Genomic DNA, 19,732 nt, shown 5'->3' on the forward strand with positions numbered 1-19,732 from the left:
CGCCCCCTGCTGCTGTCTCTCTGATGTGCAGAATGAATTTTCAACAACACAAAATAAGTGCAATCACTTAATGAAGAATGAAAAGATATCATGTCGTATTTACAACAATAACAGTATTATCTACAGATAACGTGTTTTCATTGGCTGCAGGTGTTTATGAAGCAGATGTGCGCCATCTGTCGGTCAGGGCATAACGCACTAATAGAAGGTCCAAGTCAAAACCTTTAGTTATATTAGAGCAGGCATCAAAACTCATTTCAAATAGTGATTAAAAGTATACAAATACAACTTTTATGAAGAATATATGTCTAGAAATGACGGGATAGTTAACTCGTAGGTATAGCTTTAATGTAATTTTGTTTCTATTAGCTGAATCCTTTCCTAATTTATTGCAACTGTCTACTGTGTGGGAAGTGTATTTATTTGTAAGATACTATTATTAGTCAAACACAGACAAGAGTAAGAAGGAAGAACACAAGAACACACAGACAGACATCAGATGCACACAGACAGACATCAGATGCACACAGACAGACACAGACAGAGTAAGAAGGAAGAACACAAGAACACACAGACAGACATCAGATGCACACAGACAGAGTAAGAAGGAAGAACACAAGAACACACAGACAGACATCAGATGCACACAGACAGACATCAGATGCACACAGACAGAGTAAGAAGGAAGAACACAAGAACACACAGACAGACATCAGATGCACACAGACAGTGTGAGAAGGAATAACAAGAACACACAGACAGACATCAGACACACACAGAGAGAGTGCACACGCACACAGACAAGAGTGAGATGGAACAACACAAGAACACACAGACAGACATCAGATGCACACAGACACACACAGAGAGAGTGTACACGCACACAGACAGTGTGAGAAGGAATAACACAAGAACACACAGACAGACATCAGATGCACACAGAGAGAGTGAGAAGGAATAACACAAGAACACACAGACAGACATCAGATGCACACAGACACACACAGAGAGAGTGTACACGCACACAGACAGTGTGAGAAGGAATAACACAAGAACACACAGACAGACATCAGACACACACAGAGAGAGTGAGAAGGAATAACACAAGAACACACAGACAGACATCAGATGCACACAGACACACACAGAGAGAGTGTACACGCACACAGACAGTGTGAGAAGGAATAACACAAGAACACACAGACAGACACAGACGCACACAGACAGTGTGAGAAGGAATAACACAAGAACACACAGACAGACACAGACGCACACAGACAGTGTGAGAAGGAATAACACAAGAACACACAGACAGACACAGACGCACACAGACAGTGTGAGAAGGAATAACACAAGAACACACAGACAGACACAGACGCACACAGACAGACACAGTTAGGGTTACCTAACCCTTTTTTGTAAAGTATGTTTTAAAATAAACGTTTAAATATCCTAATTTAAGTCCTGTCTTTAAGAAACTGACTATAAAGTTTAGATGTATGGACAAATGCATTAGCTAAAGCTCACGTCAAATGAAACAATCAATTCATATACGAAATAAAACTGTTGACGACTATTAGAAATGAAGCAAACAACAGCATGTGTGTGTGATCAGGCTTTTTCTTACACTCACAAATCACCTGCAACACATCTACTGCTGCTGAGTCACTGGCTGAGCTGCAGATGCGTCGCTACAGCAACCACACATCACTCCAACACGCTCACTGCGCTCAGTGAAGAATAAAGATAAATAACTGAGCACACTCGAGTGACCTTTGACCCCTGCAGTGACTGCGATCTCTCAACAGACGAGAAACAAAAACTCTAGAACAACAACCCCACATATAACATCTGCATATGACAGGGCCGTGTAATCGGGTTATAAAAATGATCAAGTAGTACTGATATGCTAAAGTGAAGTTATTATTATTATATGCGCAATTATGTCACTTCATGTGTTCAGACAGACTGTAATAAAACCAGAGAAATCAACTTTTGCCAGAAAAACACTCTTAAAGAGGAGCTTTAGTCTCTTCATGTGTAATATACATGTGACAGATGATGGTCACTGGCATGATGAACATAACTGAAGTGAGGATAGGTTTAGAGATCTCACCTGTCCTCATCTGCACCCGTGGAGACAGCAAACACAGCATCAGCACCGCCGTCAACTGCAGAGGATCCCGTGAATCCTCCAGACGCGGCGAGACGCGGCAGTGACAGCAGTGGGTGATGCTGCAAGAGCAAACGCTGGGCGTCCTCCAGCTGGGAGGCCGTCACGCCGCTCATCACGCCCGCCGGCGGACCCCGTCCTCCCGGCTGACCCTGTATGACCGCTCCATGCAGCGGCGGCTGCAGTCCCATTAGTGGAGCGGGCGCCTGCGGGCGTGCTAGTCCGGGTATGCCTATGGGCAGAGGGGCGGCTCTGGGCGACACCGCGCTTTGAACGGGAGGAATCTGAAGCGACTGAGCGGCGTTCGCTGAGATCTGGGTGTATTCCTTCTGTGGCAGTGCGACAGAGACGGGGGGTTTGGTGGGGTAGCTGCTCTGACCCTCCACACCGTACAACATCGTCTGCTGGGGTCTTGGAGGAGGGGCAGATGAAGCATCCGTAAGAAGAACAGACTCGTGAGGGTGAGTGTGGTGTTGAGGCGGTGGCCCGGCGAGGGTCTGCTGGACGTCTCCTCCTCCGCCGCTGAGGGTACTTCCTGAGGAACTGCCGCTCGTGCTCTCGTGTTCCGAGTGAATGATGTTCTCTACAGTTCTGTGGGCGGCGGCGGGATCTACCGGCGGGGCGTCTTTCTCATAAAACTCTGTACACGTCCAGCGTCCCTTTCGAAACGGCTCGGAGTTAGAGTCCAGTTTCACCACCCTGAAGCGGGACGCCTGTGTTTGGGTCGCAGTGGTGGACGGAGGCGGTTGCGTGACCGTCGCTGAAGCTCCCCCAGTGTCCTGTGCGGCACTCGCGACACCTCCATTGACAGGCGCTCCACTGCCCTCCACGACAGCAGCCTGTACGGCACGACCACCCGCAACCTTCGCCTGCGTTGCGGGACCGGATGAGGCCGCGGCGGGCGTTCTCTGCGCAGTCTTGTGATGGCCGTGATGATGTTGACCGTGAAGATGGACGCCGTTCACCATGTAGCCCTGCTGTGCGTGATGCATCACAGGCTCGTTAGGCGACACCACTCCGGGCGTCTCGCCCCCATGCAAACTGTTGAGGGTCTCTTCAGAGGAGCTCCTCTCGGGGACGCCCGTGTCCGTGGCTCGAGAGACCGACGCGTCGAGGATGTCGGAGGACGAGAGGTCCTCGGTGTGTGACTCGTCCATGTCGTCGTAACTCTCGGTGTCGTCTGCGATGCTGTTGTTGGTACTGGCGGACACCTGCGCGGGCAGGACGCTGGTGATCTGGAAGCCGCTCTTCTTCTTGACCTGCGCCCCGGCGCTCGGGATACTGAGGCTGTGGGGCGGATGATGTGGTCCGGGCGATGAAGAGCCGGCGGGCGTCTGGTGCTCGTCTGCAGGTGCTGCGCCCGTGTTGCTGCCCCTGCGGCCGATGAACACAGACGGGTGGGACATCCTCCTGCTCCCGGGGGTCTCGCCGCTGGGGTCCGGGTGATGCATGCGGTGAAGCTCGCCCCTCTGCCGGTAACTACAGGTGAGACAGGTGCTATGACGTCATATGCGGCGCTAGCCCTCCATTAAAGAGACAGCGAGAGTTTATGATCAATAATATCAGCTGTGCGTCAGGCTAGCGGCAGCTAGCTCCCGGTTAGCACGTCAACTGGTTAACTGGTTAGTCTTCACAACACAAACTCTATCCGTCAGCATCACGCATCCTGATGTAAAAACACGTACGCGCACGTTTATTGGTGTCACGCGCGCGAGCTAAAGCTCAGTGCCGGTGACTAAAGAACATAAACAGTCGACATCACCTTCGTGACATCTGACGCGTTTTATATCGCGCTGAGTGCCGACTCACAGACCTGTTAAACCCTCTCGCGTCGCGATGAAGATCCGCTGAGGATGAGGATGATGGAATGGCTTCATTCGCAGGTTTGCTGTCTCATCACAGTTCAGCTCTTAGCCGCGGCGCTAACCGACGAGCTAGCAGCAGCTGTTGTGACGACACCGCAGGGGGCGGGGCCGTAACGCACACGACACGCCCATCGTGAGACGGCGCTGATCTGAGATCTGATGTGAACTGCGCACTATGCGGCACGAGCGTCTGTAAAAATGACCATTAATGAACTAATATTACCTTAAATAACCTAGTAAACATCTACAAAACATTGTGTCATTGAACGCAACTGTGTATCTTTGTCTTAACATTATAGTTGTGTAACAGAGATGTCATATAGTCATTATAACGTGTTTACTTCTCATATCGCGCGTTTGTTTATCTCTAAAGTATGTAAGTCTTTAATCTTATAATGTACCGATACAGACTGACACATTTGCACATTGACAAAAACCTTCTATTCTGTTTCGTGAAGTAAAATGTGTTTTGTCGCCCTCTAGTGTGCTATTAGAGAACAGCATACACGATATGGCCTTATATGGTGGTGTCTATTTAGTTTATTTCTGATGATTTTATGCGACAAGTGTTGTAAAATGATCATTTTTGTTCTGTTGACTATTTCTATACATTGTACTTTGTGTTTAATTGTGTTAAAAGTTCATTATGAACTTATATTTATGTGACATGGAACACGCCAGGATATGCACAAACTTCTGATTGTAAATGTATATTTCAGATGCTTCCTTCCGTAAAACAGTGCATGTTTGTGGATGTGATTATGTGAAATCATCCATCAGCTGTGACAACAAACCGCATCACGTTCTCTGAAAAGTTTCTGAAGTTATTTCTGGGATATTATTACGTAAAAATGCATAAAACAAACACGATGACAAGCCTGTCAAGATTTTAAACGAGAATTGTGTAGGATTAATCAACCTGATCTTCAATACGCAATACTTTTCCTTGAATAAGATTTGCTATAATAATATGTATTCTATACATTCATATATTCAATTTTTAAATGCCTTGATGGTTTTACTGTTAAGCTTCAAAAACTGAACTTAAAGAAGTGATCTGTAACCATACTTATGTTCATCAAAGAAGAAATGTGCCGTGAATACAAAAAGGAAGGTTATCATCATTTATTTTCTTATGTACAAAAATGAGATCACCATTTACAAACTTTACAGAGTGAGATCAGACTATTTTGGAAAAAGCAAATATAATCTAAATCAAAAAAGGTTTTCTTTCACATTTCCTGAGGACTTTCTACATATGTACACCTTCCAGTCACATATATTCCACAGAATTTCCTAAAATAAATAGCTGACATTCCTCAAGAGGACTCAGGCATGACAGATGGTTCTTCATTCAATCTCTGTGAAGCGTGCAAACATGGCTTTGCGTACAGCATCTTTATATGTATCTGAAGCAGAGAGAGTGTAGTTGCTTCCTTTAGTGCCTAACCCAGCTCCCTTAGTTCTTAACTGAGCCTGCAAGACAATAAAACACATTCCATCTGTCAATGACATTTTTCAGACCTGACAAAACTAACCACACGAGATGTTTTAATGACAGCTGCCTTTATACTCATGTCAGACATACATTGCTTATGAATCACACTTACATAGAAAAAGAGAAAATGTAAGTGAATGAAAACATGAAGTGACCATTTACTCCGTTTGGTGTATGTGGAGTGTTATTTCTGAACCGGTTGATGTTTTTTTAATAAACTAACAGACAACACCTACAGTGCAAATACATCACAAGATGAACATGAAATGAAACCTTAAATAAATACATTCAAAATGTCTATAAAGCATTGTGTTTGCTTAAGTCGTACCTCGATAGGTGTTGTGATGCCCTGCTGATTTCTGCCCAGACCTTTCCCTTCTTTCCAGCCCATAGCCTGGAGCATCTTATTACCGATATTATCACTGTTCAGTCCGTCCTTAGTGGGCTGTTCATAATTCCTGCAAGTTACAAAATTAAATTGAGGACAATCGTGTTGAAAAGCACGGCCTTTGTGTGCTGCTTGAACTGATGTTGTCATCTAAAAAATGAAACGCTTGAACTCACACTACTGGTGTTGGCTGGGTAAATTTCCTCTTCTTTGGAGCAGGGGGTTCAGGAATCCCATATTTCTCTCTCCTCTCAGCTGCTCTGTCTCTATACTTCATCTGTTTAGTGGAAAACAAAAAGAGACGTTAGCGTCAGTAGCTGAAACCTCCGGTAAATAAGATAGAGAGAGAGGCGTCTCGCACAAACCTCGGTTTCTTTCCTCTCTAACTCCTCCAGCTCCGCTTCACTCAGTCTGGATCTCCTCATCACCTCCAGGTTTTGCTGGAGAAGAAAACTTGTGAGCAAAAACATAAAACTACGACTGGCTGTTGCCTGTTGAAAACATAAAACTACGACTGGCTGTTGCCTGTTGAAAACATAAAACTACGACTGGCTGTTGCCTGTTGAAAACATAAAACTACGACTGGCTGTTGCCTGTTGAAAACATGTCCTATAATAGTGTCTCAATAGATCTTCATAAAATTCTGAGTGTTTTTAAGACTGGTGTGAGCGAGTTTAATACCTTGTGCAGGTCTGAGAGCTGTTGGTGGCGGGTCAGACCCTCTTTATTGGGGAACTGTCTCCTGCACAACAGACACGCCATTTTCTTCCAGTCTGTCAGTTTATCCTCTTTATCATCTCCATCTGCAGCTTCTTCTGGTTCACTGTCACCACTGTACGCTGCCACCAACCCCCCCTACGTCACAACAAGAATCTGTTCATAATACAGCCGCTGACTACTGTATCACATCACAGACACACAAAACACAGACCTCTCTCCACTCATTTATACCCGATCCACACTAATGAGCTTTTCTCTCAGTTTTATTGTTTGGCAACGGAGCACCAAACGTGGTAACAAGATTTTGTACTATTCTGATGACAACATCTGTGCCGTGGAAACTGTGCGCTGTCCCTCGCGAACGCGCAAAAAGGAGACTATACTCCGGGCTTTATACAGCGACATTATTTACAACACCGGTACAAGGCTATTGCACTTAACCACACGGGGAGCCATGAGCAAAAGTTCTATAGTGTTGCTTAAATGTGCATTTGAGATTTCTTTACCTTTGATGATGAGCTCTCTTCTTCTGTGGCTTTAGATGCTTCTGTTACCAGTCTCTCCAGAGTTCCAGTCTGCACAAACACAAGCAAACCAAAGGAGCCGTTAGCGATGTGCTCAAAACACCCGTTCTGTTCCGCACAAAACAATGAGACGTACCTTCTTCTCAAAGAGAGTGAAACCGGCATCTGCAGCAGCCGCTTCTCTTCTCTCCTCTTGACTGACGGGCTGGAAGCTGCCCCTGAAGTTCTCCTTCTGTTTGTTCAGACTCTTGGCCCAGCGCTCCATGTCTTTGGCGATCTGATGCACGGAGACACACACAAAGATAATAAAACAAATCACTCCAACACAACCACACCTGAACAACAGAGTTTTGTTTGCACTAGCATCACTCCTAGGTATATTTCAATAAGATGAAGATGTGATGTAACCTGTTGTGCGGTTTTGCTCTTGGGTTTCTCTTTCTTCTCTTTGCTTTCTTTCAGATGAGTAGAGGATGCAGAAGCAGCTGCGTTTTGACCGGAGTCTCCTGCAGGCACATACGTCTGCTTCTCACTGTCCCAGTACAGATACTGCTGCGTCTGAGAGTTATAATAATACTACACGCAACAACAACAAAACACTCCATCAATTCACATTCACGAGCTGATCATGGGTAAACTCAAACAAGTCTTCATGAAGAGTGACGTACATGCGTGTTTGGATCATAGTACAGGCTGGTGATGGGGTCATAATAATACCCGGATGATTCATCGTACTGATAGGATGATGTGTCTGGGACAGCTGGAGAAAACCAATCACAGAGAGACTTAGAAAAGGATGTCTGACATACTGCCTTCTGATTGGCCGAAGTGGATTAAGTGATGAATTCTTACCCGTCGGGTTATCCTGAGAGGACACTGCGCCCGTCGCCGTGGCTAAAGAGCCCAATGGAGATGAGAAGGTGGCAGCGCCTGAGATCTGTTGGGCTTTGCCTTCATGCTGCGACACATGAAGCGGATCGTTAGGATGAAAAGTGCCAATAAATCAAAAGCTAAATAAACAGAATGAAGATCTCACCTGAGAAGCGTGTTGACAGATGATATGAGGGTGATAAACCTGAGCGCTCTGAGAGATCACGACTCCGCCAGCGGTGGGAAGAACTTTCACTCCAGGCGCAGCTGAACACAAATGTATATCATAAACGCATGCTAACGCTGATCGATCCTTTCAGGTCAACAGTCCCTGTGGAATTCAGCAGTTACCTCCGAGTATACCGTTGGCCTGAGACGGATCCGCAATGGCGGCCTGCTGCTGATAATACGCCTGATACTCCTAAACACATCACATCAGTTCACATCAGTAACCCCAAATCATTGCCATCCAGTCTTTAAAAAGCCAGTGTAAGTGCAGTGTGATGTTGACCTGTGAATACGGCACATAACCTTCCTGTAGATAACTGTATTCTGATGTGGGCTCTACACTCTGCTGAGGCTGAAAAGTAAACACAACAAGTCAATCACACCAGCCGTGCGTTTATCATTTCACACGCTTACAAAAGACTGCTCATACCTGACTCGAGGACCACTGAGCAGCCGCGATAGCCGTGCTGGCAACCGAAAAGGCACTGACACGGTTTCCATCTGGCAATAACAAGTCCCTGATAATGAAACGAACACAGCCGTGTGTAAGAAACACATTCAATTATTCATTCATGGAAACAATGCTAACAGTAAACACGTACTTGCGGGCGCTCTTGGCGTAGTCAACACCGATGGTCTTGCCATCTAGTTTGAGCGGAGGCTGTAAACCCTGCAGGATGGTTAAGAGCTGTGACGCTTCCTGCAAAACCACAAACATAACGTCACAGGACAGCCTCATGATAACAGAGGAACGACTGGACATCTGGAAGCAGGTTATAGTTACCAGTGGAGAGGCCAACTGGACAAAAGCAAATCCTCTGTTGTGACCTGTCTGTTTGTCTTTAATAAGACGGATATTGCCGGGCGAGAGGTTGGCGTAAGGGGCGAGTGATGTCAGAATGGCTTCGACAGCCGAGTGAGGTGCGATGTTTCTCAGGATAATAGCTGGTAACACAAGCGTCAAACTTCAAGAACACGATACACTGGCCAATGTTTGTGTAATGTTTAATAAACCAGTAAAACATCCGTACTGTCACCGTAGTAATCACCGCTGGCTTGGGTTTCTGTAGATCCTGTGGCGTTACTGGACTCAGATTCTGATGACAAACACACAACATTTTACATGCATCTTCTCTGATGAACTCGACTTTCGTGTTAACGTGTACAACTGGATGCCAATGTTTACAGTTTGAAACTTGGATTTTGTCAGAACACGTATTAATGTTTATAAAACGGTCAGTTCTGGTCCTTGATTCTGATTGGTTGAGCGGAGATCTAAGCCGTTAGAAAATACCCCGATATATAACGGCTGACCGCATTACCTAGAATCACTGCGCCACTCTTGCTACGTACAGCGAAATAATTGACAAATTAGACACGCTGAAATTAATGAAAGAGAAATTTTAGACATCGAAAAGTCTAGAAATGAGGTGAATACTCATAAACAGACTCTGTGCTCTGTTCGTTGTTTTCAGTCCTGGTGTGATGAAAAAGCTATTGTAGTGCGGTAGGCGGGACGAGAGTCGGGATGCGAGGCCGGTGCGTGAGTGTTTACGAGCGTCAGCTGTACGTGCGACGGTCTCGCATCACGGAGGGGATTGTGGAGCATATAAAAGGACGAACGATCGGAGGAACAGGCCTGGATTTTATGGTGTGGTATTTACGTTTGAGTTTATTTATTAATTAAAAGTTAGTTTATGTTCGCAGGTTCCCGTCTCCTTCCTTCCCTTTTATGGAACTGAACCCGGATGGAAGGAGGACCAGGCCCGGAAATGTTACGTTTGTGTAATGTGTGTTTACGTTTGATTTCATTAATTAAAAGTTAGTTTATGTTCGCCGGTTCCCGTCTCCTTCCTTCCCTTTTATGGAACTTTATTACACGTATGTTTATTGACTTTAAAACCATGTTCATTTATAAAAATAGATACATGTTAATGTTAATAAACACCACAGTCTTTAAGCACATTATTCATTGTGTTCTTTGCTGCGTCTGTGTTGCTTGGCAGCCGCACCTGTTTCTGAGGAACTACTTTGTTTGGCGGAAGAATATATTTCTATTAAAATAATTACATAATATTTGTTGTGTTTTACTTCATGAAACTTTACTATGCACATGGATTAACCGTTTTATAAAAGCAATAAGCCCCGCGAAGCCGTGGGTTACAGTGCATTTTATAACAGCTAAGGGGGTTTAGGGACTCCGCTTCGTGCAAACAACGCCCCTTAGCTGTTATAAAATGCACTGTAACCCACGGCTTCTTGGGGCTTATTGCTTTAATAAGAAAATATCAGAATGCTTATAACCAGACAGATTTCGCCCCTACTATGGGAGTCATCAGGGGGCAAAATCTGTGTGGTTATTAGCATTCTTCCAGATTTCTTTCTCTGTGTACATCAGAGCAAAGACATTAATACAGATCTGGAATAACTGGAAGGTCAGTAAACGATGACAACATTTTTAGAGGAATTAAATCAACGATGATGATGCACTGTCTGAGGACTCATTCTTCACATTAGAAACGACAACAGTGAAAGTGTTCAACATCTGAGACGACATGAGGGTGTGTTAATCGAAAGAATTTTGCTGTTGTTTCGTTACATGGGTGTTGTACATTATTCACACAGTTCCGTGGAAGTGTCAAAATGAAATGATGTTTGACAGCACCACTCACCAACTTTAGCTGCACCACACCTGAAACACTTCAGTCTCCTCCGGAAATTATACAGACCGCACTGAAAACAAACAATTCCAGAGTTTTACATGCATACACCAGAATAAAGCTGCGACCACCACGCTTTGATAACTCACCGAATTGCAGAGCCAGTCTTCAAACTTGTGTCGATTGTTGCTGTAGTGCATGGCCACAGTCTTGCCTTGAATGCTCAGCAGCTTCTGGAAGAACAAGACAGATTCTTGGTTATTTCTTCTCATGACCAGGTTTGATCTCAGCCCAAGAACAACCACATAAGCCACGAAGGTTTAGGGTGAGGATCGCCCGGGAGAGTTTACGTGTATGTGCATGTGTGTGTGTGCGAGATGATGATGTTTGTGTGTTTGGGACCCGGGTGTCCGGATGGGGCCGGAACAGAGTGTCAAGCAGTCCTTTTCATTCTCTTACCACATAAAGCAAGACTTCTTTTAGATTTAAACAACAGCTTTACTCATACTTCTGACACACACAAATGATGATTTATGATTATCCTCCCTCTTTAAGATCAATCCCGTTTTTAAAGCCGTGCTAACACACAGAGCTCTGATAAGTTTAACATGACTTAAAGTGAGATCATCATCCATCAAATCTGCGGCTCTGGACCAACACTGTCTGCTGGGGCAGCAACTGTTCCCTTATCTCTCATTGTTTTGCATGATTCCCCAGAGCAAAAGCTAGACTTTGTGATTAGGAAGCAACCTGATTGGTCTCCATCCATCGGGTAGCATCTTGCAAGTGATAAAACTCCACGAAGGCGAAACCTCGGCTTATACCTAGAGAGGCATTCAGATATACAGACGGGAGGTGTGTTAGTTGAAATGCTTCAGTGGAACAACATTCAAACTCTGTCACAAACTGCTTCGTGACCCCCATCGACCCGCAGAGGTCAAAGAGAGGCAGCGGGGGTTGCCGGGGAGCTTTTACCATAGCAACAGACCCTTCTAGAACATTCTCCTACGTACTGCATCATCAATAAAATACTAAACAAACAGTCAGGAAAGAAAACTAAGCGGACTGAAGAAACCACACCATTATAATAACCTACAGACAAAAAAAACTTACCTGAGAACAAAAACAAAACAGTCTTTATTCAGGTCCGTGCACGTGTGAAACGGCTCTAGCTCTGCTAATATGTTGCTATGGCAAAAGGCGCTTGAGAGGAAGCAGGTTGGCCCAGTGGACACAGGTTTTCTTGTGCGGAAGAACAGATCCGTGGTACTTAAGCCTCACCTGTTCTCTTTTTCATCAGACGCACATCCATCGGCTTGGGTCCGTCCAGTTGGTCAATCGCCGCTCGAATCTGCGGATTTAGACCAATTATTAACATTAGCGTACAGGTTCTTAAATCCGCATTAATCTTCAACAAATGTAAACGCTTTGCAGGAGGATGAAAACTCACATCAGCCTCTGTGGTGTTCATGGGCAGACCTCGGAGCATGATGGTCTTGCTCTCTTTCTCATCGGCCGGATCGCCTCTGTAATCGTGTTCGGAGTAATCTCCATCGGAGTGATGGCCGTCATCAGATCCGTCGCTGCTGCGACGTTTCCTCCCTCGCTGTTACGCGGGACGAGAGTTAGCGGCGGCCTGTGTCAAAACCACAGAACGTATGAAGCTGCGCTCACCTCAGGACTCTCCCTGCTCCAATACCGCTCGCTTCGGTCACTTCTTTCACCATCGTAGCGGCGATCCTCGTTCCAGCGATGCGAATCGTAACCACGGTCGTCTCGATCCCGGCGGTCCCTGCCGCGGTCGTCGTCCCGGGACTGCTCCGAGCCGTACCTGCCGCTGCGTTCTGTACGGCTAATCCTTGATGAAATCCAACGACACGTCTCATCAACAACACCTGGAATTCAACACTGGAATATATAGCTCGTATAAAGACTTACCGTTTGTCTGCACCCATCCTTGTATCTCAATCCTCCTGAGAAACACAGACGAAGACAACATCAGCACAACATTCGTCCATCTGTACTTTCAGACATTTAGTGATGTGGCGGCTTCAACGTTGTTTCAAAGATATGTAGACAATAGTTGTGTATTGTGCTTAACAACATGCGTGTCTATCGCGGATTCCAGTGAAAGCACAGCCTCGTCTAGACTTTACGGCATTTAAATTACGTCTCGAAGTGGATGACGTAACAGCAACAGTACACAAAACTATGTCAGACATGTGACGTTACATAAACCGTGATCGTACCGTCAATGCGCGCGCACACCGCTAAAGTTCATTTAACAAATCTGTGTACCGCGGTGATCACAAGACACACAGATGGACTTTCAAGAATCCCGCGGTGGGGTTTTATGTTCTCTGAAGAACGCGAGAGAACATCAAAATGGAGACTGCCGTCGGGTTGTCGTTTGCAAAGGCGCAAAAAACGCGCCAGTTTTACACGAAACACCACAAACTTACCAGATATACTTTAACGAAACGTTTCAACCAAACACTTCTCAACTTCTGAGAGCCGTTTAGACCGAAACGAATCTGTTCTCGGCGAAAATGAATCTGACCGTCGTCTCGATCGATGTCATCTGCGGGCAAAATGGTCTACAACCTTCTCCTTCCCAGAATGCCTGGCGGTCAGCTGACGTAGGCTGACCGCTGCATTGTGGGAAATGCAGTATCGCGTTCTTAGCAAGTTCGTTGGTGTTCGTATGTAGTTGACGGCTTAAAACTTCTAAAGAAAACGAGTTTGGTTCCGAAATTAGATTTAAAAAAAAAATGTTTTTTATTGTTAACGGTGCATTCCAATGAATATCAATCAAACTGCAGTTGCTTTGTTTTGATTTAAACCACAATTACTTAAAATACAGCTAACTAACGCAATAACAACATTAAAACATAATACAAATGTATCTCATTTTGGAAGCAAACTCTTCAAAAAACCATTTAGCTTTACTACGTAGTTTGAAGCTTGATTTAATTTACTGAAGTATTACATAACACGAAATTTGCTGAGAAAATACACGATTGAAGCGAACACGATAAAGCACAAACACAACCCGAGTAGACATGTGCTCAATATTCACAGCTTCACAATATGAGATACTTCGAGATACATCGAGAAGAACATATAGCATTGCTATGGTAACATAAATGTAGTCATTCTCATTTGAAAACTCAACATTATTCATCAGTTCTGCAGTTGTGTTGTCATCATTAAGAACAATGCAGATCTCCCTGAGGGGGAAACGATCATCTTAGAGGTGCGGTTTCTCTCGAAGTTCATCATTTGTTTTGGCGAATCAGTTCATTCATTTCAATAAACGATTGAAATCAAATCTAATTAAATCTAATAGTTACTCGTTTACGTTGCGTATTGTGTTCAAACCCATTTCAATCGTAACTATGTCTCAGAATGCTTCTCATAACGTTATAAACGGAACGCGTGGATTGATTCAAAAGAGTCGACTCCAAGGATTCGGTCAAGTGCGGTTGATAGAAAAGCAGCGGTGCTGGATCGCTCGGGGTCACTCGCACACGAACACTTTATAAAGGAAGAAAAGTTTGGGGTCATTTTCTGTTTTTTTTGTGTGACACTTCACGTTGACACTCGTGGAGTTGATTTATGCTTTCACGGAGGAGGATGAAGATAAGGACAGAATGACAGGTGAGTCTCCCACGAGTCATATTGAGCCCTTTAAAAGAAAACATCATTCTTATGGTTCAGGATCATGTTAATGTATGGGGATAACATGTATAGTTTAGTTGTATTTCTTCCGTTAGTTCTTCCAGTGAATAGTTTATATTCCAGTGAATAGCCGTTTATAATCAAATGAAACGAATCGTTATGTTAATTCAACACAATGTTTGTTCAGTTGTCTGTAGATGTCATTTGAATATTGTTCTCGAGTCTGTTTACAGGTCAGTCTCTATGACACCTGTTGTTTTGCATATGTGGTCAGTGAAAGATGCTACTGAAATAACATGAATATGAACACGTATAGAAATGCTGTTACATTTTTGTGCATTGTTACTCTTTCGAATAGAATCCTTCATTATTTAATAAACAACATGAAAAAGTCAAGTTTCATTCGGAGTGATCGAGATTTATCTTTATTTCAACCGTATATACCCTGAACATTCTCCAGTACCACGAGACAACAACACAGACTACCGAGATAAACGAGACTTTGATATGCCAAGAGAAAAGAAGACTATGATGAAAGTAAAATAAGTTTGTGAAACATCACATGTGTAGATGCAGTGAACGGATCATTAGATGTGATTCTCTTTCATTAATGTTTAACGTTCAGAGACTCTTTCCTGGTTTGACTATTATTCCACACTTACAGAAAACAAGTCAATACTTCTGTAAAGCTCAAGTGTATTCACAAGTATGCTTTCTGTATGTGTTAAGTATACTAATATTATTACACGGCTGGTTGGAATACTTGACCCTGATTGGTCGAGCAGGTTCTTTATTCCCATATAACTCAAAAATATAACTTTATTCTCTCAAAACTAATAACACACGGTAACCCGGACGCAGCAAATTATTTTGACAGTTTTTTTGACAAATTAAATATAAGTATGTCTTTTAATAACATAAATGACATTATATTTACAAACAATTAAAGCAAAATACCTGTTCGTTACATTTGAACGTCATCTCTCACCTTGAAACTGAAAGTGAGTGGCTTTTCCTTACGGAAGGATATCATATATCTAATGTGGTAAGTAGCCGTGTAATAAGCAGGATAATGTACAATCAGCCGGCTGTTATTGAAGAAATAAGACCATCGGAAGACCCTCGGCTTCACGTCAAAGTGAAATATTTGATTAGCAGATATTCTGCTGGAAAAAGCTGTTTACTTTCGCTCTTTAGGCAAGCAGCGACTCACGAACGGGCAACTTAGTTGAATCTAATTTAATTTGTCCAAAAAAACTGCCAAAATGATTTTCTGCATGCAGGTTACCGTGTGTTATTAGTTTTAAGCGGATGTTATCTGTGAATAACGAACCTGAAATCAAGAATATCGGATCAGAATCAAGTATTCCAATGAGCCGTGTAATCATTCTGTGGCAACAACCTGTTGCCGGTACATTATCCCTTACATAATGGACTATTGTCACTTTAAGTATATTTCTGAGAAGTGGATAAATAGTAGAAGTTTACTAATAAGCACACTTGAATAGAGTTCAGTACTCTTTGTTTTGTAAGGTGAACTGCTAATGCATTTGTTTGTCTGCATGATTTTGCTTTCAGCTCCTGTGTTGTATACAGAATCTCCATCATGGTCCAACATCACCAACCAAACAGACCAAACGTGTGACCGCAGTGACGACTTCAAATATTGGGCCTACACCATCACATACAGCGTTGTGTTCCCCATCGGATTCGTCTGCAATTTCGTGGCTTTGTTTGTATTCCTTTATGACAAGAAGAAGACGACGGCCAACACAGTTTTTATGACTAACATGGCCATCTCAGATGTTGGCTTTTCCTTGACGTTGCCCTTGCGCTTGTTTTATTACCACCGAGGCTGTAACTGGGATTTCCCGGACTGGCTTTGTCGCTGGTGTGTCTTTTCCTTTTACCTCAATCTTTACACCAGCGTTCTGTTTCTGACAGGACTCAGTGTGTTACGCTACATCGCCGTGGTTCACTCCACGCATCATAAATCTCTGGTCACTGTATACCGGGCTAGACTGGCGTGTTTGGCCATCTGGATCTTCGTGTCTTGTTTGTCGTCACCGTTCTTCATGACAGGTACGATACAGCAGGACAATAAGCTCCGCTGTTTCGATCCTGGAAACGACACGTCCTGGAATCGTATATTTACTCTGAACTATTTGGGGGTTTCATTTGGATTCGTTATTCCTTTCATCACAATATTATTCTGCTACAGCTGCATTATCCGCACACTCCTCGCAAGCAAGAAAATGTTCGATCGGGAGAAGCACAAGAGCTCGATGTATTTAATTGCAGTTGTGCTCACCACGTTCCTCTTGTGTTTTCTGCCGTATCATGTGGTGCGAACGGTTCATCTCCATGCGAAGGTGTCAAAGAAGTCCTGTCCGGTCATTGAAATGTGGTTGAAGGTTCTGGTGGTCTCGCTCTGCACGGCGGCGTCCAACAGTTGCTTCAATCCTGTGCTGTATTACTTTGCAGGAAAAAACTTTCGCAATAAAATTCACAATTGGTCAAACAGGAGAAAGACCATTTCATCTTTTAAAAGTCAAAACAATTACACACCCACAGCGAAGCAAAGCCTCACCAAAACCCGTCCAGCCCAGACAGACAGCAGCCAGGCCGAAAACAAGGAGAACGGGTCAACATCTGAACTCGATAACTTATCAAGACAGCAGAAGAAAGACGAGATGGAAATGGGAAATGTAGAAACAACTGAATGTGTATTACACTGCGAGTGTTAATTTGACCTTTTTTTACACTGGCGATTTTACTGTGTTGTAAATAAACATTATTATATCCTATCATTATGGGCAAACCATGTATTTATTAAATATACCCTCGCTGCGTAAGAGCATCAACACTATAATACATTATATATAGTATATTAGAAATGACATGTCTTACCTCGGTGTTGTTCTATATTAAAAGTGTGAAATGAGCTTTTTACTGATGAACTATATTTAACAATAAAATCGCATGTACAATCAGCAACTCTGTGAGTTTAATGCCGTGTTGGTGTTGTTGTCATCACATTACTTCTGTTTCATGTACCACATTGAAAGGTCAAGCTGTGGGCAGTGGATTGTGGGATACACCATCTAATGCATTGTACAGTGGACAGTCTATATTGATAATATACTGTAATATTAGTACTGTAATGAGTATCGTGAACATTCCACGGAATAAGATTCTCAATTTCATAGACTGCAAGTGCACAAATACTCGATGCAAATATTTAATTTACACTATAAAGACAATCAGTAAAATACAGATATTTTCTGTAAACTGTAAAAACTGCAATATACTGTCAAATATTTCCCCCTGTAAAATTAGAGGATATATGTTCAATAGTTTTCCCCATTTTTCTGAAAACGTTTTTGTTGCAATTAAAAAATGTTTTCTGCAAATCTTATCGTTTTCTGATTAAAAAACTTTAAAATATGTTGAAAAAAACACTAAACTTTTTTTTTTTCATGGAAAATCTGTCTAAAATAAAAAAATGGTTGCAGTGTTGTAATGTTCAGAATAAAATTACAATCGGAGTCAGTGTTAAATTGTGCCTTTATTTAGACTTGTTTATTTCTCCAGCTCTTCCCAGTTACAGGAATAGATCGGCGAGATAAGGAGTCGTTTAACATCATATTATCCTCGTAGAAACAGTGGACAAACTAGAGGGAGAGAAAATATAACCATGAAGCACATCCTATCTCAATATTATTGGCCACAACGCTTATGAAAAACAAAACTTCACTCAAGTCTGAATAATTCATAACGTGAGTTCAACATCATGTGGACGTGAAACACTGTACATCTGCTGCTTAAGTTGTTTGTTAAATATGCTGTTTAACCGCATATCTTTCACTCATTCTGATGTTTACGAGTGTGAAAAACAAGATTGAGATTTCACCGCATTAGTCATGTAGAGATGAAGACTTGTTTCACTGCTTGTTATTAAAGAACGCAGGTGTGGAACTGTTGCCGAATTTATGCCTATACTTGGTGTGCAAATATTTGGCAAGCCAATGAGACTTTCAGCATGAACGCTTTCATTCAGGAAAAACGTGATGAAGTCCAACTGGAGAGACAATCAGACTCCCTCAGGGCCTCAAAGGAAAACCAGTTTCTAATGTGAAGATAAAGATGCCTTCACTATACTGAATATTTCTTTGTTAAGTGGTGACACAAGGAATATTGTTTCGGGTCCAAGCATCTTTTCATTTCAAGCGGTGCTACAGCGGTTTATGAGCACTGTTTACATGCATGGCATATTTAAGAGGAGCTTTTATTAACTCACAGTATACACTACAGTCTCCAGGCTCATAGAATCTTCAACATCAATATTTGAATTATTAAAAATGAATCACTGAGTGGCCATGTGGGATCTCCTTATGAAGATAAAGGTTAGGATACTTTTATAGCTCGGCATGAGCGTTTATTCACATTTGTTGTTGTTTGCCTACAGCATCTTATTGTGCGTTTGGACCTGGAAACAGTATATGACCTTCCATATGTGGTGGTGGTGCGTGACATCATACTAAACAACCGAATAAGACTGTAGTCACTAGAACTTCAGTAAGAATCAAACAGAGGCGTCCATATGAAATGCTCAACAGCTGTTGGGACACTTCGGAGGAAACTGCATTAACATCTGCTTAAACACATGAGGTTTATCATTCATTGATAGAGTGGAGGTGGTCATGCATGTGTTTACAGTATCTGTCTGTTAAAGCCTGCACAGCAGATATCACAGATCCATCAAACTGCATCTTCTTTCAAAGCTAAATCTAAATCACAACTCCTGAAAGATTGAACGATTCCACTACGTATTACTGCAAACATTTCCACCCGTATATATATATATATATATATTTATTCTCTGCTACATGTTTTCTATGCAAAAAAAACCTCTTGTATATTACAGCAAAGCTACACTGTAAAACTTTGTTTTAGATTTGATAACTAAAATTAAAAACAGTACTAATAAGAAAATATCTAATCTAACTTAGACTTTTGAGATTCAAAATGAGCATGAAGAGACTGGTGTTAGCACAGCAACCATGCAAAAAACTGACTTTGTTTTGTTTTCTAGTAAAAATGAACATTTACAAGATGATGTAAG

At 42.9% G+C, this 19,732-nt stretch overlaps 3 protein-coding genes across 5 annotated transcripts in view; 1 reads left to right on the plus strand and 2 right to left on the minus strand.

Annotated features, from left to right (window-relative positions):
- LOC306896491 (TSC22 domain family protein 1-like) overlaps positions 1 to 4,124 on the minus strand; it is a 7,175-nt gene extending 3,051 nt beyond the window's left edge. The window contains exons 1-2 of the mRNA XM_079460554.1: positions 3,987 to 4,124; positions 2,117 to 3,652 (exon numbers count right to left, since the gene is read on the minus strand). Of these exons, the coding sequence (XP_079316680.1) occupies positions 2,117 to 3,624 (1,508 nt within the window). The 5' untranslated portion in view covers positions 3,625 to 3,652; positions 3,987 to 4,124. The remainder of the gene's footprint in view (positions 1 to 2,116; positions 3,653 to 3,986) is intronic.
- A 1,024-nt stretch (positions 4,125 to 5,148) lies between these two features.
- rbm5 (RNA binding motif protein 5) lies at positions 5,149 to 13,590 on the minus strand. Of its 3 annotated transcripts, none has more exons than XM_079460555.1 (25): positions 13,389 to 13,590; positions 12,865 to 12,899; positions 12,601 to 12,784; positions 12,377 to 12,532; positions 12,208 to 12,277; positions 11,677 to 11,750; positions 11,076 to 11,159; positions 10,939 to 10,999; positions 9,298 to 9,363; positions 9,051 to 9,211; positions 8,869 to 8,966; positions 8,697 to 8,784; positions 8,550 to 8,618; positions 8,390 to 8,459; positions 8,205 to 8,305; positions 8,021 to 8,126; positions 7,837 to 7,928; positions 7,577 to 7,744; positions 7,305 to 7,445; positions 7,151 to 7,219; positions 6,606 to 6,779; positions 6,290 to 6,364; positions 6,101 to 6,201; positions 5,865 to 5,994; positions 5,149 to 5,514 (listed from the first exon to the last, which is right to left on the minus strand). In XM_079460555.1, the coding sequence occupies exons 2-25, from the start codon at positions 12,879 to 12,881 to the stop codon at positions 5,389 to 5,391; spliced, it is 2,481 nt and encodes an 826-aa protein (XP_079316681.1). In that variant the 5' UTR covers positions 12,882 to 12,899; positions 13,389 to 13,590; the 3' UTR covers positions 5,149 to 5,388. The 3 variants fall into 3 exon arrangements, with proteins under 3 accessions (XP_079316681.1, XP_079316682.1, XP_079316683.1); XM_079460556.1 differs by having other exon boundaries at positions 12,601 to 12,778; positions 13,389 to 13,571; XM_079460557.1 differs by lacking the exons at positions 5,149 to 5,514; positions 5,865 to 5,994; positions 6,101 to 6,201 and having other exon boundaries at positions 6,290 to 6,415; positions 6,518 to 6,779; positions 13,389 to 13,554.
- Positions 13,591 to 13,938: 348 nt separating this feature from the next.
- On the plus strand, positions 13,939 to 18,148 carry cysltr3 (cysteinyl leukotriene receptor 3). Its single transcript, XM_079460558.1, has 2 exons — positions 13,939 to 14,586; positions 16,186 to 18,148. The coding sequence occupies exons 1-2, from the start codon at positions 14,580 to 14,582 to the stop codon at positions 17,352 to 17,354; spliced, it is 1,176 nt and encodes a 391-aa protein (XP_079316684.1). The 5' UTR covers positions 13,939 to 14,579; the 3' UTR covers positions 17,355 to 18,148.
- The last annotated feature ends 1,584 nt before the right edge of the window (positions 18,149 to 19,732 follow it).

Source organism: Barbatula barbatula (genome assembly GCF_947034865.1).
Source record: "Barbatula barbatula genome assembly, chromosome: 7".
Classification (NCBI taxonomy): domain Eukaryota; kingdom Metazoa; phylum Chordata; class Actinopteri; order Cypriniformes; family Nemacheilidae; genus Barbatula; species Barbatula barbatula.

Bases quoted from the DNA above. Each gene is read 5' to 3' on its own strand.
- rbm5 (XM_079460555.1), bottom strand. The intron at 8,127-8,204 runs GTGAGATCTTCA...CATGTGTCGCAG, and splicing joins TCTGTCAACACGCTTCTCAG to CATGAAGGCAAAGCCCAACA. The intron at 6,202-6,289 runs GTTTGTGCGAGA...TCCACTAAACAG, and splicing joins TAGAGAGGAAAGAAACCGAG to ATGAAGTATAGAGACAGAGC.